The following is an 18450-nucleotide window of genomic DNA, read 5'->3' as shown; positions in this document are numbered from 1 at the left end:
ATGGACAAGAGAACAGCCAACAGAAAACAATGACTGGACAAGGAGTGAAGGGAACACAGAGACTAAATACACAGACACTAATGACATGACGAGGAACAGGTGAGGAGAGAGGAGGAAGGAAGCCAGGTGAGATAATGAGGGGGAGGAGCACAGAGGAACAGACCAGGAGGGAACAAGACAACAGACAGAGGGAGCCAGAGGGGAGAACATGAGAGAAACTTAAAGGACACATGAGGGCATGGAAAATCAAACACATGACACACAAGACAAGGAAAAAACATAACACAAGACATGATACCAAGATGTAAATCATAAACAAGAACCCAAAAACCAAATACAAAGACAAACACAAACAGGAGTCATGACACAATTTATCTACAGTACTTGGTAAATGGTAAATGGTCTTGCATTTTTATAGCACTTTTCCAGTCTACTGACCACTCAAACCGCTTTACAATACTTGCCACATTCACCCATTCACGCACACATTCATACACTGATGGCGGAGGCTACCATACAAGGCACCAACTGCTCATCAGGAGCAACCTGGTGTTCAGTATCTTGCTCAAGGATACTTTGACATGTAGCTGGAAGGAGCCGGGATTCGAACCACCAACCTTCCGGTTACTAGACAAGCCGCTCTACCTTCTGATGTATAGCCGTACCCTGCATGAGTACAATATTAGTGAGTATAGTTCGTTACATTCCACCACTGGTTGTTTCATGGTTTGAGTTGGTGGTTCAGTTATTTCCTGTTTTATTTTGAAGTTCTATCCTCAGGTGTCTTGTTTCACTTCCCCCTTTTGTCTGTTTTCCCACCCAAATTCTGTGGTCACCTGTGTACGATCAGTTAATAACCCCTTGTGTATTTAAGTAATTTTATTGCCCTCTCTCTTTGTCAGTTCATCTGATCTGCTTTGTCCTTGACTTCCGTGTCTCCCTATCCCATCCTCCCATTGTGTGTTTCTGGCTTTTGGTTCCTTACTCTTTGTGTTATTCCTGGTTTATATTGGCACTTTGCATTTTTGTTTTTACTTTGCTTTTTTGGTTTGTACTTTGTTTTGCTTTTGTTTCTCGGGGGTTTGCGGGTTTTCTGCCTTTTAATTGCTACACTTTGGATTTAGATTTTCAGCTTTTGTAATTAAAGCTCACTTTTCTGTGTGTTACTTGCTTTCCTGTGTGTCTTGGTCCCCGTTCTGTAAACCTAATAGGTTGGGTATTGACCTGCTACCTCCAGTCCTCCAAATTAAACAACACCATACATTGTCGTTTGTATCTGATCTGATGTCATGGTGAATATCAATAGGTTGACAACATTTTTGAATAGTTTTTTGGTCTTAAACTGTGGTTAAGCTCTCGGCTCCAAAACAACATGCTACATCTGCATCGTCATGGTGCTCAGCACCTTTGGCATGAACTGCTGTGGTTTTGTTTGACAATGTCTACTGTAGACCTTAGCTATTTTCGGACCTAGTGGCTTAGAAAATATGTCATGGAATGTGGTGGCTAATAAAGATTTGGTAATAACCCCCTCACACCTTGCACAGCCTGGTAGCAAAGCCCTCTGGTGACGTTATGTTAAACCTCCCTGCAGCTGTGCCCACCATGCTGGATTACTGCGTGGGCATTAAAACAGAGAGCAGACTACCAGAGGTGGACTCAGACTGTCTGAGGGGCCGGGGCAAAAAAAGGGCACCAGCTGCATTCAAAACTATTTTAAGATTAAAATTGTTTAAATTCTGTGATATTACTGTTATGGAAACACACAAGGAACTATTAACAGTTTAAACATTTACAGACACATAGGCCAGCCAATTTTCTAGCATGCAGGACAGCCAGGAAGGCACTGAATTTTATTTCCCTGCCTGTTTGGCCACCACAGAGAGCAACATATTCTGACATTTCTGAATACAGGTGAGAGTTTTTTTTTTAAATTGTTTATTTGTAATTGTTGTTTATTGATTGGGTACCACAAATAATAATCAGTCTACAAGCTAGCGGATGTTACTCTGAAAATTAAAAATAGTGATAAACATGTTATTGTCCCTTTCTGCTCCAGTGGACTTTCTGTTCTGTCACTGTGTCGCTCTGCGTTGACTGAGTGTCTGACTGATTGACTGACTGGTTGATGAAGTGTGCTGGTGGGCACATAAACACACACACACACGCTTGCGCGCTCACACACACTTTCGCTCCATTGTCTGGATGCCAGGCTGATGTGTAACCCCCCCTCTCAGCCTTCTATCACTGTAAATTTAGCAACAGAAGCTTCTCAGCTGCTCCTTTCCAAAACCTGAGCCCTCCTCTTCCATCCACAGTATTTCATCCATCTCCTTCTCCAGGGTCATGGCTGCCCACCACCCCCCCCCCCTCCCTCCCCACCTTTTCCACACATAAACATACATAGTACACACACACACACACACACACACACACCTCGCTCTCATCCCACAGCCAATAAGGGCCTGATGAGCTCAAGTATCACTATAACACAAGGACTTATTCTCTGAGCGGAGCCTGGAGATACTTACAGATCTTCATCTTCATCGTCGGAGGAGCTTCTCTTCTTCTCTGAGGTAGGACGACCACTGACAGGCAGCGGCTCTGTATCGCACTTCAGCCATCAACAACCATTGTTTTTTTTTTAAACACTTTTGTGTCTCCTTTTATGCCAGAATCGACTGGTTGTAGATTTTATGTGTTTTTATTGAATGCATGTGAAGGAGAAGGAAAGGGCCTCAGGCTGAGGGAGAACACAAATCTGTCCTCCAACACTGCAGTCAGTAACTTCAGGAGGGACGTCTGAAGTATGTGCAGACATGTTCTGCTGCATGTCAAACATGTGTAGTTTATGTTTGGGACAGTTCACAGTCTGGCTCTGGAGCGGGAGTCCAGTTTCCTGAGGCAAGATTGACTTAACACATGGTAAAAATCTCACTTTATGTCACTGAATCCTTAAAGCTTAAATTTGATATGTGTTGTATCTTTTAAGGACATAGATCAGCATTTGAAATGATGAAGTAAAACCAAAGAGCTTCAGAGAGAAACGTAAATAATTAAAGACACACAGTTAAGTACAATGACAATGAAATTAAATCAGATATCTCCTCTTTCTGTGTTGTCGAGGTTTAAGACAACTAAGTAAGTTGTGAATTCCAGCAATAAATAGATTAATTCGATTTTTATGTTTTTATGTCTTTAATTTACTTTCTGACTGTTTTACCTGCACGCAGAGGCTTTGTGTGGGTCTTCGTAGTCATAAAATGGCACACTTGCCACATTGGCACTGAAGTTTGGCATTGGATGTAAACTCTGACCTGCTGAACTGCTGACTCAATATGAACGAAATTCCTGGGGATACAGTGAAGGTCCCTTAGAGAGGCTCACAGACGTAATCGCAACTAGTTCTCACCTTCAGCCCGAAGGCTCGAAGAAACAATCATTCTTTGAATGCCAAAGCCTCAAACCAAGATTTTCCGTTTGATTCATTTTCTGGTTTACTTTTGGTGTATTAGCAACATTTTTGTTTTTTCACATATCATTTCACAGTGTGGTGCTGGTCCCCATGAGCACGAGTGAATGTCAACACATGAGACACGCATGTTCACACACACTCACAGCATTATGGTCAATCTTTTTTTTATCTCTGTCTAAAACGTTCATTGTACGCATGTAAATGACAGAGATGTAATGATTCTCCTCCTGTAACCTCTTTCTGTTGAACTTTAAACCGAGACATGGGCAGACACGAGGTGCTGAGATAGTGATGATACGTTTACTGTCAGAGACAACAAACCCATTCATTGTCCATCTACCAGCTCCTCTCTTCCCTCTTTGTGAGACTGCTGTGATACTTCTGTGCATTCGTCTCATATTTCAGTCTAAATCTGCTCTCGATTGGCTCAGGATATGATTTTCCTCCGCGGTCTCACCTGTTTCATCGGTCTTACGGTTTCAGCGGCGAGTTTTAGTTTCAGATAAGACTCAGGAACACTTCTCAGCATCCAGTGCTCTCATACTTAAGAAATGAAGTGGCCACCCACTAAATATACAGAGTGCCGAAGTGTCGGTATGTACTGATCGAATGCTGGACACACAGAGGTGAGGCCGCTGTCAGCTGTAAGTCGATCAAAGAGCTCGTTTGTTGGAGGAGCATGGTGATTGGCTGTTTGAGTGCAGAGGATCCTCCCGCCGGACCGAGCCGAGGGATTAAAGCAGCTATTTGGACACCGTTCCTCAGCTGATGGGTAGAAATATGATACAGAACTAATCCCTCAAGTCCTCTGCAGCTGTGCCCACTGCTAAGTGTGAAGGAGTCATCCAAAGACACTAAATATACATGTATATATATATATATACATATATATACACACATATCAAATATGATATAGAAGATACAGAGAGCAGAAATCCTCTAACATTTGCTCCAGTAGAGCTTTTCCTTTGGACTGAACTGATGTCGCAACATTAGCTGAGCTTCAGAGTGCCTATAGGAACATTTTGGGCTGGTTAGAGGGGTGTTCCCTATATAGAGGATCAGAGGGCCAGTTTTTATGAACTGTGAAAGCTGGTGTTGAATCCAAGAGAGCATTTATTAGGTTTGAAGGGCTGTCTGCAACAACAGTGAAATACATTTGCTCTGTACTGTATGCATTAAGTTTAGCACTCGTTATAAAAAGTACACACTTTTTTTTTCACCTTCCTATGGTACAATGGAGGTAAATGGAATTTAATTTGGAAAAAATGCCTCTTAAAAAAACTCTCTAAGGCTATCATCCAAAATCATTTTATTAGTTATCACAATTTAAATTTATTTACCAAAGTACAAGAAAAAAAAAATCATTATGAAATGTCAACCAAGAAGTTTGTCAGTTTGATTCTTATAAATTCTCTTTGATTAAACAGCCTGGGTTAAAACTTTTTAAGCTAGAAAGGGCATTTTTATGCAGAAGATAATGGGCTAATTAGCTGACTAACAAATGAGCAGGTAAAATGTGGATGTAAACTGAGGCAAATTCAGCCCACAGGCCACCAGTTGAATAGGTCTGCTGTAAACCCTTTTATTTATATGTCAGATTTTTTTTTTTTTTAAAGTTCCCTTAAAAAATCCAACAGTGGAATTTAAAAAGTACTTTTTGCAATTAAATTCCAAATTAAAACGGTTGAGTTTCATATACAGACTTTACACAAAATCCGACCGCTGTGTTGGTGTTGTTCTTGGAACATAATTATTAATGTCATAGCTTTGTGACCTAAAAAAGTATTTTGATGAGCATACCGAACCAAATAGAGACAGAAAAATTACAAGTGAACAAAAATGAGCTATAACAATGTGTTTCTGACCAGTGAATGAGAGTCCTACACTACCCAGTGTGGACATGTCAAACCTTGAAACAACTTAAATTATAATGTTTGATTAACAACACCAACAGGAGTGGCAAAGATATGACATCAGAACAATGTGACTGGCCAGTTGCAAAGATGGTCCTGGAACAACATTCATTATAATGTTCTAGGAACAACCAACACGGCCACATCAGAAAAATACAGAGCATACGGTTCGGTGGCTGACTGACACATAAAATATGATTCATACTGTAAGTGTCCAAAATCACGATTTACTGCTCCTTTATTGTGTTACCTATTTACACTGTACGTTGTATTACATATCTTATGTGACATCTTATGATGGTGAGAAGCTGTCGTTGAAAAGTAATCTTTCAGTGAGATAGGAATATAAACCTGACCTTTAATGATGCTGGCCCTTTAAGGGATTATGTAGTCTGCAGGCGACAATAGATGTTTCCTCCAACAGTCATTAGATATTAATTACGCTAAAAATAGAGCCAATGACGTGAGTGTTAATGATGTGGGGACCTTGATTGGATCCTCGGGTCTTGTAATAAACCTGCAAAGAAGATAACACCTCACAAACAGCTGAGTAAACCGTTCTGGACGAGGTGTTTGGACCGCGTGATAAACTCCTTGAGGACAGATTTAATATGCTGTAACTGCATTACAAACAATACTGGCATTCAAAATCTAACTCAAGTAAAAGTGCAGAGGACATATTTTCAATGTAAAAGTAGAGGTACGACTTGTGCTGTAAATAGCTCCATTGTATTAACTATTAAATGTTAAATATGTTGTTCACTGTTTGACAGTTTCATATGACTGAGCTGGAGATTTGTGTTTATTTCTGCAGCAGGACAGACAGATGTCTCTGTGGGGATCAGACTCTAACCTCTTCATACCCACAATGTCTCTGCTGCGGTTTCAGCCCTGTCAACTCATCGCGCTCTCTGTCTGTTCCCACAGGTGTGAAGCCTGCTGTCACCATGTCTGACACTGAGGAAGTGTAAGTGAATCCCACACTGTCAATGCTGTGGTTTCATCGCTCTTAACTTTAATGAAACCAACTGATGCGGTGAAGCCAGTTGGAATTTCATGTTTGATTGATTTCTGAATGTCTTTTCTTCGTGTTTCAGGGATCAGCTTGAGGGTAAGTGACAATGACTCGCCTTGCTGTATTTCATATTTACAGTGTAACAACCAGAGTAGATGAGGTGAACTCACAAAATACATTTTCTTCGTCTTGTGTCACCCCTAAGTGGTGATTTTGTGACAGATTTTTTGTTTTCTCCTTTTAGTATAAAACAATTTTCAAAGTGTATGAAATGAACAAATGTTTTTTTTAACCATATATGTTGTATACATTTGTAACATCAATCTAAATATAGCATATGATGTATTTATTTTTCAAATACAGTAGCTTGATTTAACACCATGTTATATTTGTTTCTGTTGTCCCACTTCATGCCTTGTTTTTTCCCAAACTGAAGATGAGGAAGGTAAAGACGACTGAATCGATTTAAAGACATTTCTCTACTGCACTAATTTGTCAGCTGCCTGATTTCACGCTTAAGTTGAAGTGTTTGACACCGAGACCTGTTCACTATACAGGATATACTAACATCAGCGCAGATTCATTTTGGGTTTTAGGAGGACTTCCTTAATGCATCAAGGAACTTGGTCATATAAAGCAAATCCGACTCTCTGGTGGATGGATCTCCCTTGTTGCTTTATTTACTCAGTTTCATTAGCTTTGTAGATTTTTTCGCAAAATCATATAAGCCTTTTATACAGAGACAAAGTTGTTTGTATTTTTCATTTGTTTATTTTTGTTTTTTTAAGTGAGGGCCTATTTACTAGGGAGAAAGCAGACTAGGCTAACACCCAGCTGTCAGTCAAACACTTCCAAGTTAAGGGTGACTTTTTTTTTTTTCAGTCGCACGGTCAAGAAAAAAATGTGATCGAGCTGCTCAGCTCTCTACATTGATTTTCTTGGCATGTGACATGTTACTGTCATCTGTAAATGTCACATCAATGCAACTGTCATTGACCTCATTCACACAACGGCCATATTCTCAACAGTGATGATGTAAACTAGCCTAACTGGACAGCTTGTCATGAAACTTAACTTACAAAACACTGGGTTGTCACTAGGCCACTCATCCAAAAATCAAAATGGACTGAAGTCCAAACTGGCAGCTTTTTTTTTTTTTTAAAGTTACGTCACAATATATTTAGCAAAAAGTTATAGCAGGCTGTAGCAAGATGTTGGTTAGGTATTTCACTACAAGCTAGCTAACTAGCTTACACTCTGCTAGCTAACAGTCTAGACGCTTTTCCATTAGCTTGCAATTCCTTTATTTTAGGTTTCTTTCATTGGTCTTTCCACACATTAAAAGTGAAACTTGTATATATGTATATATTCATTATATTTTATATATATATATATATATATATATATATATATATATATATATATATATATATATATATATATATATATATATATATATATATATATATATTACAGTAGTTTTAGTTTTTTTCTGTGAATATTTATTTAAACCAAGTTTTATTTTTGAAAATGTTCTTCATAAGTGCTGTTACCTCACAGTATTAACATATCAGGGATATTAAGATAAGGAGGAATATATATATTTTTTTTAAAAAAGCCTTTATGATGGCATTAGGCTCCTGTACCCCAAATTCATTTGGACCTATATTTTAATGAGTTTCAAGCTCAATGTTTTGTCTGTTTATCTGCATAAAATCAAGACAAGCTGGTTCCTCTTTGGGTAGCTTTCCACCTCAACAGTTCAATATGGCTTCTGTGTGAAAGGTTGACTGACCTTCTCTCATCATCATGTGTTTCTCTCTCTCTCCAGCAGCTCTGTCCCTCGCTCATCTCTCCATCCTCTGTGTTACTAAAGTAATCTCTCACTTTTGGTTTCTAATGGCTCTGTCATGTCTGTGGTCTTCATTAACGGCCTTCTCCGACACCCTCCCTCTTCCCGGCGGTTTGGTGCATGCTGCGTGCCCGTAGCCCAGGAGGAGGTAGTAGAAGTAGAAGTAGCCCCTGAGGCGGAGGCCCAGGTAGAAGCAGAGCCAGAGGTAGAGCCTGAACCAGAACCAGAGCCAGAGCCAGAGCCAGAGCCAGAGGAGGTGGTGCAGCAGGTTGAGGAAGGTATGTGGCATGGGCGGTCCTTTCACCTTTCTCCTGCAGGACATTCAGCACTCTGCTCCGTAGGATAGATAGACTGTCCATTCAACATCAACACGCTGCGTAACATATCCTGCCTGACAAGTCAAATTGCTCTTAAAGGACAGTGACGCATGGTTTGAGTTTTTGCCCAACTTTAAAATTGTATTTATTTATTTCCCTTTCCTTTGAATATATTTGAATTCTTTCTATTAAATCACCATTTTTACAGTCAAAAGTGAAACTTGTTATCAAAGTTGATATCATTAAACATTAGTTTCGTCTTTCCTGGATAATGTTTTCAAACCACAGTTAAATCAGTATCATTTTACATTTGATATTGACAGTCATACTACATACAGGTTATCTTGCCTGTGAATGAAACATTCACTCTTGTTACAATAAAGAGTCCACTGCGTCTCTTTTTTTGGAAGGAATTCCATTATAATTATGAATCAGAGTCATTTTCAGAGCAGATAGAGAATCCAAATAATCTAAAAAAAAATCAGGAAAGCTAAGAATGAGCAGAAACTCAAATCATGCTCAAACAGGTGTTGAAAGTTTTCCTTTACGCAGTGACAGAAATCTGCCGGTATGTTGGAGATGTTTTCCCAGTGTAACAATTATCTGTTTCCTGTTGGAGAAAGCTGTGGAGTCTCTGCAGTAGACATTAGCGCTGCTACATCACACTCTACTGGCAGATTTGCAGACAGAACATTTGAAGACTACAGGGTCGATTGTCTTGTTAGGTTTGATATTTATCCAGTCCACTACTCTAGTTCCTCTTCAGCTTCCCGTCAGCCCTTTCCACCAGAGTTACCTCCTCTTCATAACTGCACGCAGAAGTGATTTAAGAATTTGTGAAGTGTCAGGATGCATCCGGGAACAGCAGGAACGGATGGTATTTAGTATTTCAATAAGCAAATACTTAGGCCACATGTAATCTAGCTGTATTAGGCAGCAGCATGTTAGATACCAGCTGCACATCTCCTCCGTACAGTATTTTGGAGTATTTTGACTGTGTGAACATAAACATACAGTGTAGCTATTTAAGCCAACATAATGGTTCAGAGTTACATTAACCCCAGTGGTGGAATGTAACTAAGTACATTTACTCAAGTACTGTATCCAAGTGAGATTTTAACTTGGACTTTGCTTGAGTATTTCCATTGTACGCTACTTTATACTTCTACTCCACTACATCGTAGAGAGAAATGTTACTACATCTATTTGATGTGTTTTTATGATACGATCAGCACGTTTTTCTCCCAGTGTATCAAATATGGCGGCTTGTTCTGTGGCCCAGTGCTTCAAACTGCGACTATATATATACCTCCAGAATCACTTCCAGATTATAGAGAGTAACAGACTGACAAAATTGCACAGGAGGATGTGCTTTGGGTCGTAAGGTGGGTCAAATGCAGGACTTCCACCCAGGAGGTCTTAGTGTGAGTCTTGTGTGTGACCGAAATTCAAAGTTGAACTGTGAAGTAACTGAAGTGAGGTAACTGAACTTTTACTTATTTCAACCCATAATAAGATAAGATTGTCTTAAACACAACTTAGTAGTTTTGGTGCCTAAACCTAACCACACTGTAACTGTTTGACAAAGTTAACCACATGGATCTCATAATATGGTACATTTTTGTCAGCAGGCTTTATTTTAAAAGTCTCACTGGACATTACATATTCAATATTGCCAACTAGACTGTGTGCAAAGCCGACGCCAGAGGGGAAAGTAGTGTGTCATAGTTTGAAGCTTGGAACCACTGACCAAACCTACCATATTTGATAAGGTAGGAGTGAGAACATGTTGATACGATGGTATTTTTACTTGAGTGAGGGATATCACGGAAATCATTTAGTTATGAGAGACCCACGCTCACCCTGTTATACCAAAGCAAAGAAGTTATGCATGTTTTTTTTTTGTTTTTTTTAAAGATCATTAGCTAAGCTGCGGACCAACTTCACATGGGTTTACTCCAGGTCACTGTTGTGTGAAAGGACTATCAGTTACACAGATTGCTGAGGTTTGCATTTGGCTGTACCAAAGAGGAGTGTAGCATATCTGACATCATGACCTGGGAACTCATGGATTTTTTTATAATCATCACTTTTCCACCCTTAAAATGACAACCCACAGGATCAAAAATCCTGATATTTTGGGTGAACATGGACCAAGAAGCCACCATCAAAATTTTGTTGAATTGCTTTTTAAAATTGACTTTGAGCTTTTCCAACCATTATGTCAAAATTGTAACTGTACACGATTTCTCTTTAGCTAGTTGGCACTACTCTGAGCTATTTTCTGTGCAAACTTTAATTTCAACAACTTCAACCCTCTTTTATGCCACCCTCAAAACAAATTTAAAATTACAGCCTTACTGCTGAAAGAAGCCAGCATGAAATAGTTAATTCATTCCAGTGTCGTGAATGTCACAGCCACTAGGTGCAACACACACCAGCAGTGTGTAATAAACACTTGAACCCATTGTTTTATCTATGTAAGCACACACACCTGCAGCATCAACGTCGGGACACTGCCATACCCCCAGCGTCACTGTGTCTACTCTCGTTTTATCACGTTCGCTCCCTGATCGGTATGTCACGTCAAGGCCTGTGTGTTGCATTTTAGTCTTGTTCTGATGAAGAACACTAAAGTGCCTTCTGGTCTCTTCGGGCTCCTCGAAGAACCTCCATGAACCCCTGTTTTTTAAACGCAGTGCACTGCAGCAAACACTTGGGCTTTGCTTTAAAAAATGTCCACGGTTATCACATCACATCACCATCAGTGTTAGCCGTCACACAGTCAACACATTTTGTCCTGTTTCCAACACTACTGCTCGGTGTCAGACGTGTGTGTTGATTATGAGCTGTGCTTTTAAGTGTTGAAAGGGAGGAGAAGAACATCAAATGTCTTTACATTACTCAACTACCCTGTCTCATCCGTCACCGTGTTTACATCTCATTTCGCGGTAAATGATGATCACGTTTGGCTGACTCAGGTTACAGTCTTGAAGGCTGCAGCGGAGAGGATGATGGGTAATTTCGGTCATGTAAAGCTGTTTCTTTGCCTCCCTTCAGTCCATGTTTAGCTTCTTTCTTTCTGTGTGTAGACAAGGAGTGAAACTGGCACACTGCTCGGAAGCATTTACATTGGGGTGTTGTGATGCACATTTTTCATCCGATCCCTCACTATCCAAGTTTGTTTAAATGCTTTTATGATCCGAGCAATCTGTTTCACACAGAGTGAGTCACTGCAGAAGTCCCAGGCTTTACTCTGTGCTTGCTGAACTTGCTTGTATCATTTTACATTAATCCTGTTCAGCTCTGTTTCATGAACAGCTGACTAAGAAATTGCTCACTACTAGTAGGGAAAATTTATTACACCTAAATGAAAATAAAATAGTCATTCTAGTATGTTTCCATTGCAAGTTGTATTCTTTCATTACGAAAGAGCCCAAAACAAACAAAATCCAACCTCTGACTCGCCAAGTTATACAGGCTAGCTATCTTTTTTTCACCACATGTTTTTTTGGCATTTTAGCAACCAGTGAAAAACAAAATAGGTCATTTGTAAATTCATTTAAAACAGAGTCACATGACAGTTCATAATAAAGCTCAAACGAGCATTAATCTTCCAATACTTAGTTTGAGGTCTGGTTGTGTGTGGTTATTGTCAGGAAAAATAAACCAGAATTTAATGCCAGTAAAAGAGGCACAGATTCCCAGAAGTATAACAATGTGACGGTATGTCCATCACAAAGTGGGACTTGTCAGAAAAACACAGGTCAACCGCAGGTCCTGTTGAGTGTTTTAACTATGTAATCATATATATATATATATATATATGTAATCAATGCTGCCATTTTCTGTCGATGGCAGTGTTGCTTAGTAACAACTAAAGATAATATTTGGGCCAAAAACCTGCCGTAACACTGTAAACGACTGTTGTCCTATGAAAGATAGAAAACACTTTTTCTGCCCACAACCATATTTGGTGTGAAATCCTTGTTATATTCATTCCCTCCGAATGGTCCAAACAACATAGGAAAATTACCAGACTATCATTTGCATATTATTTTCTATTATTAATAGCAAAATAGCAAAATACAGTGTCCTGTCCAAATAAGACCTCAGGATTGTCTGGAAAGCCTTCAGAGTTAATGCATGGCATGATGGGACTTCTGTAGCGGCCGCTGCTGCAACATCAAAAACACCAACACCTCCAATTTTGTAAATGTGCTTTATAAGCTGAGCAGCATAAAGAGGACATGACCAGGCTGCCCAGTCCGACCACTAATGATCTCTGTTCTGCTCTTGCTTTGGACGCTTGCTGCATGCAGAGGCCTATGAAGAGGAAGGTATGTTGATTTCTTCTCTGTTTCTTTTCGTTGGACCTTATGTCTGTTTCCTTGCCTCCCCGGCACTCTTTCACACATGAATAACTCAAGCCTTGTGCACTGATTTGTTTCACTGATCTTCCTTGAGGGAAAGGCAGAATTCACCCGTTTACTTTGGTCTCTTCGTGGAGGAACAGGGCGAAGGATTAGGAAATGCTGAGTCATGGTTAAGGGCCCCACTGCTCATCTCTGCTTCTTCTCTTCTTTGCATGAATGTGTCCGGCCAGTGGACGAGGGAGATCAAGATGGTAGTTTGTATTTCCTGCTGAGTCGCTGATGCTTTGCCTGCGTTTTCCTCCCGTGTTGTCTGTCTTTTTATTCAGTGTGAGGGTCCCATAAAACAGTAAAAAGCTAATCACAAACTTGGTTACTCATTTTTTTTGTAAAAAAAAAAATTTAAAAATCCCACTTGTGTTTTTTTTTTTTTACCATGCACATCAATTAACTGTCAAAGTCCCCTTGTTGTGAACGTGTGCCATGAAGTATGTTCAGACAATTAAACTATTAAATAGTTAATGTGGTGATTTATGGAACACAGTGTACTGATCCTGATTAGTCAGATGCCCCTGATCACACTGGTTTGATTTACACACTAATGCACAACAAATTAACACCGTAAATTAGAGCAGTAAGGTAACACTGTGTACTGACAGCACTGAAAACAGAGGCTAACACACAGGCACCGGACCACTGATCGTGACAAGTGTTGCTACATTGACACTCACTCAAATGACTCTGAAACAACCTGCAGCCCTCAGATGTGAACTCATCCTTTCCACATGGGTCTCCCCCCCGATTAACCAGCTATCTGTTAGTCTTTTTCCATCGCCACATTGATGTTTCTAACAGTCTGATCCTTCTCTTCTCTCCATGAAAAAAAAAAAAAACAGAAGAGAAGCCAAAGTTCAAGTGAGTACACTGATTATGTTATCCATCAAGTTTTCACACTGCTGGCACCTTAAAGTTACTCCCTGTCGTAATTTGAATGTTATTTCCTCCAACAGACCCAGTGCTCCCAAGATCCCCGATGGCGAGAAAGTGGACTTTGACGTGAGTCAACCTGTTTGCGTTGGCTGATATTTATCCAGGGAAAGCTGAGTAAATTAGGGTGATCATATTTTAGGGGGCCTTTAGGAGAACACCACATGCTCGTGTACATGTATGAGTTCAGGTGCGTCTTCTGTGTTTTCATCAGCACAGGTGCTTAGCACATCTACCAAGGCCGGCTTTTAACACCATGAACGTAACCATTTTGTCACTGGGTAATTTTCAAAGGGTGGTTAGCTTCCTGGAGCTCTTTATCACTCTATCAGCGGCATGACAGCCAGCTGGTGGTTTGGAGAGTTATTTCCTCTTGCACAGGAACAAGCTAGTTGCCTGTCAGCTGTATCCTTTGCCGTGTGTTCAGGTGCAACTGTTTGGCTGAGACACAGGCGACGTGAGGCGACACAACAGTCGGCCTTCATCGACACAGATTCTTTAAACAAGGTTGAATGATTGACACACATACAGACGGATCAGTGTTGAATTCAGATCTGTGGTGCATTGTTTATGGTTTCATATTGGGATCGCGATAAACGCATATATGAAAACGAAAATAAGTACAATCTAAAAACAAACAAGAGTGATGAAAACAGGAACATTTGGTAGAGAACACTGAAAACTGAGAAACATTTGAGTATTTTACAGATATTTGTCAGATATTTGTCAGATATTTGTCAGATATTTGTCATATTTGTCACGACACCCAGCTTGAAACGATACAGATGTGCAGGCCTTGTCTCAGTTCCCACACGTAGTTCCCCTGCGTTTGCAGGACTTGCATACAAAAGCATTCACATTGTCAGGTGAGAAGATCCAGAAGCCGTTTACCTTACATTTTTACACACGCTTCTTCCAATCAAGGCAAAGAAGTCTGAGATCAGTTCCAGTCAAAGTGTGGTGCGGTCCTGTCATGCAGTCAGAATGCATCCCTCACGACTCCCACAGTCATGTCATGACAGCATCATTAATTTGTCAGCCACTCCTGCAACGTTAGCAAGAAAAGTGAAGAGATCAAATTCTTTACCGATGTGTGAGACGATCTTTATGTCACGCTGTTATGTTTCTCAAAGAGGCATGGATCTTTTTACTTCTTCGTGGCCCACACCTGTGGTTGCACTCCCTTCAGTCACGTTCTCGTGGCTTCCCACCTATACAGCGTTCCCACGTTTCTCGACTGTCGGGAGGTTGAGCAGGTCAGCCAGTGATCACGAGGTTCGGGATTCTTAATCCTCGCGCCTCCTGTCAGTAAGTGCTTGAGCAGGACACAGAACCACGGTTTGCTCGTGGTGGTCATGGCAGATTGTAAAGCGCTGTTTAAAGACAAGGTATTTCTCAGTAAAGACTTCTTTTTTTTTTTTTGCAAGAGGCTCCAAGCTCTGTGCTTCCCTTCCTGGTGCTTTGGTTTATATCTGCCACGAGAGTTGTGTGTTAATACATGTGGGTTGAGAAGCAACAACATTGATCCTGTAAGTCAGTGAAATCTGTCTCCTCACGACCTCTAACAGGACATCCAGAAGAAACGTCAAAACAAAGACCTTTATGAGCTGCAGTCGCTGATCGACGCTCACTTTGAGTGCAGGAAGAAGGAGGAGGAGGAGCTCATCGCTCTCAAAGAAAGAATTGTAAGACTTCATCGAAAGCACCCAGTCCCAGATATGTTGAAACAAATCACGTAACTAATGCATCAGCTTCCTGTCTGCACATGGTAAAAAAAAAAAAAAAAAAAAAAAAACCACTGACGCTTTGTGTTTTGATCTTCCAGGAGAAGCGTCGCGCTGAGCGAGCCGAGCAGCAGAGGATTCGCGCTGAAAAGGATAAAGAGCGGCAGGCCAGGCGGGAGGTATGCAGCCTGTGAACTGTCACCCTGACTTCATTCTTTTGATTCATTCAACAAAAGTGACCCATCTCGAATCAGTCAGATCAGATTAATTTTTACAAATGACCGTCAGCAGTGATGTACATTAGAAACTTCTGCTATGGAGAAGATACTGATGGATTTAAAGTGTGATTCTTCAGTTTCAAGTCTGCTGCACATCTCCAAACACCTGGCAGTGAAGCCACACCCTGACTACATTTCTGACCTACTATTTAACCTTCTGTGGACTCGAAAAACAAAAAGGGAGACCACGCAGGACTGATTACTTATTGACGATATATGTTTTAAAATGTGTTTTTCAGGCTGAGAGGCAGAAGAGGGAGGACGCTGACGCCCACAGGAAGGCTGAGGATGAGGCCAAGAAGAAGATAGCACTGAGCAACATGGGATCAGGATACAGTGGCATCCTGCAGAGGGTAGGACCTTTTTTCACTTTTTTATTAATTGTTCAATAAAATAATTAATTGTTTTTCTTCTATCATTGCTTCAACCTCAAATAAAACAAGGTAACAGCCTGCAGTGTTTATGAAGAGTGTTAACTAGTCGCACTTTTCCAGGCTGAACGGAAGAGAGGCAAGAGGCAGACAGAGAGAGAAAAGAAGAAGATGATCATGGCGGACAGATGCAAGCCCCTGAACATCGACAATCTGAGCGAGGACAAGCTGAGGTGAGACACGGTCCAGATCATACAGCCACGGCACCACAGAGAGCATCCAGTATAAGTCATCACCCATAAGTCACTGATGTGATAAAAGAAGGTGATGTTATTGATTGTTCACTGAAGGTTTGGTACCTATTTTGTGTTTTCAGGGAAAAGGCGAAGGAGCTCCTGGAGTGGCTGAACAGCCTGGAGGCAATCAAATACGACCACAACGAGAAGCTCAAGAGACAGAGATATGAGGTCTGTGAGGAAAGGTTGTGTGTCTGTGACTGCTGCAACATCCACCGGTTTGTCTTTTTTAATCTGACGATTAGTATCAAGTATGTCCAGATACTCAAATACCACCTGTTCTTAAATTCTCATTATTGACACACAACAAATAATGGTAGAGTTCTAATTCACAGGAATCTCCTTAACCTGAATGTGTGCTTTCTTTTTCGTATGACGTGTATTTTTTCATTATTGATGAGGTTGAGCTTTCAACCTGAATACTGGAGATGGGGTTCACTGACGGGTATTTTGATAACGAAGAAGTTGTGTCCATGCTGTATCTGCTTCAAACACGGCTCTTTGTTTTTCAGGTGATCTCTCTCAGAAACCGCATCGATGAGCTGCAGAAACAGTAAGTCGCACCCCAACAACATAGACAAAGATGTAAGAGTGTCAAAAAATTGTGCTTCACAGTCTCATACTGGATAATGTCTGTCTGTGAGCACCTGCTCTGTATGTCCATACTGGACAAGTGACAAAACAATCCAACTTACTTTTATTATTATTATCTTATAATATATATATTATATATATATTTTATTATATTTATGAATGTAACAAACTGACCATGACAACATCATTTCATCCTGGTTCACTTATTTTCCCCTGAACACAGCTTGTTTATTCAATTATGGATACAAAAATGTAATTTCTGAGTTTGCCCCCTTTAAAAAAAGTACCTGCACAGTATAGCTCCATGGTTTTGAGTGAACACTAGAGGGTGCAGTATCGTTATAGGAAAACCTGTATTCAACCTGAACTTGTCCAGAAGTTTGTCTCCCCCTGTTGTAGTCTCCACACTATATCTGCAGTAGATATGCTGTATCTGTCTCCACTGATGAATTTAAATCCATCATGAAGCTTCACCGTACAGATGTGACTCTGTTTTTTGCTCTTTTTGCCCTTTGCAGTAGCAAGAAGGGAGCCGCCTCGCGCCGCAGGAAGTGAGCGGCTCCTCAGCGATGGTCAGCCCGGACAGGAGGCGCCTCCCATCGGCTACAAGAGCGGCTCAGAGCCCGTAGACTCCCTCAACTCAAACAAAGGCAACTACTGGCAACAGTCTTACCGCCTGTGTCTGCTTGACTGACATGGTTTATCTGGATGAATTTAGCTCCAATAAAGAAATTTTATCTCCGTGTGTTTGTGTAAAAAAGAGATACAAAGAATAAAATGCCAGAAGTATCCTCCAGTGTGCTCTTTGTCATCTATCAGTGTGCCGGTTTGATCAATCTATTGACCTAATTATATATATATATATATATATATATATATATATATATATATATATATATATATATATATATATATATATATATATTTGTTTTTTTGTTTTTTTGATTAAAGCTCGAAAATACATCTGAAGGAAAAACGTATGAAAAAACCTCACCTCCCAGACAAGTAAGGATCAGCAGTTTATCACGGTGTTTATATATAAAATAGACATACACATATAGCCTATTGTGAAATAGTACATTTGGCCATAAAAACATTATTTTATATGACTTTTAAATAGATATGTTACTGTTGAGCACATTTGTCCCGTTCGAAATGTATTGGTAATGTAGTATTAATGAGTGGGAAAACAACAGAGCTCAAACAGTCTGGATATTAATTGAAGATTTGAAGCTTAATGTGTTACTTTTTC

General features: G+C 40.3%; 1 protein-coding gene across 6 annotated transcripts; it reads left to right on the top strand.

The window, feature by feature from the left end:
* The first annotated feature begins 1828 nt into the window (after positions 1-1828).
* On the top strand, positions 1829-17989 carry LOC119018813 (troponin T, fast skeletal muscle isoforms-like). Of its 6 annotated transcripts, XM_037096797.1 has the most exons (16): positions 2482-2576; positions 6319-6358; positions 6489-6502; positions 6843-6851; positions 8396-8536; positions 12898-12915; positions 13182-13202; positions 13845-13863; positions 13959-14004; positions 15504-15620; positions 15761-15838; positions 16177-16290; positions 16432-16541; positions 16685-16775; positions 17117-17157; positions 17717-17989. In XM_037096797.1, exons 2-16 carry the CDS (start codon positions 6339-6341, stop codon positions 17751-17753), a joined length of 876 nt encoding a protein of 291 aa, XP_036952692.1. In that variant the 5' UTR covers positions 2482-2576; positions 6319-6338; the 3' UTR covers positions 17754-17989. The 6 variants fall into 6 exon arrangements, with proteins under 6 accessions (XP_036952694.1, XP_036952692.1, XP_036952693.1 ...); XM_037096799.1 differs by lacking the exons at positions 2482-2576; positions 6843-6851 and adding an exon at positions 1829-1914; XM_037096798.1 differs by lacking the exon at positions 6843-6851 and having other exon boundaries at positions 2483-2576.
* Positions 17990-18450: the final 461 nt, after the last annotated feature.

The sequence above is a fragment of the Acanthopagrus latus genome, chromosome 4 (assembly GCF_904848185.1).
Source record: "Acanthopagrus latus isolate v.2019 chromosome 4, fAcaLat1.1, whole genome shotgun sequence".
In the NCBI taxonomy this organism is placed as follows: domain Eukaryota; kingdom Metazoa; phylum Chordata; class Actinopteri; order Spariformes; family Sparidae; genus Acanthopagrus; species Acanthopagrus latus.
The sequence above is the reverse complement of the archived record's forward strand: the minus strand, read 5'-3'. Positions and strand labels throughout refer to the sequence as shown.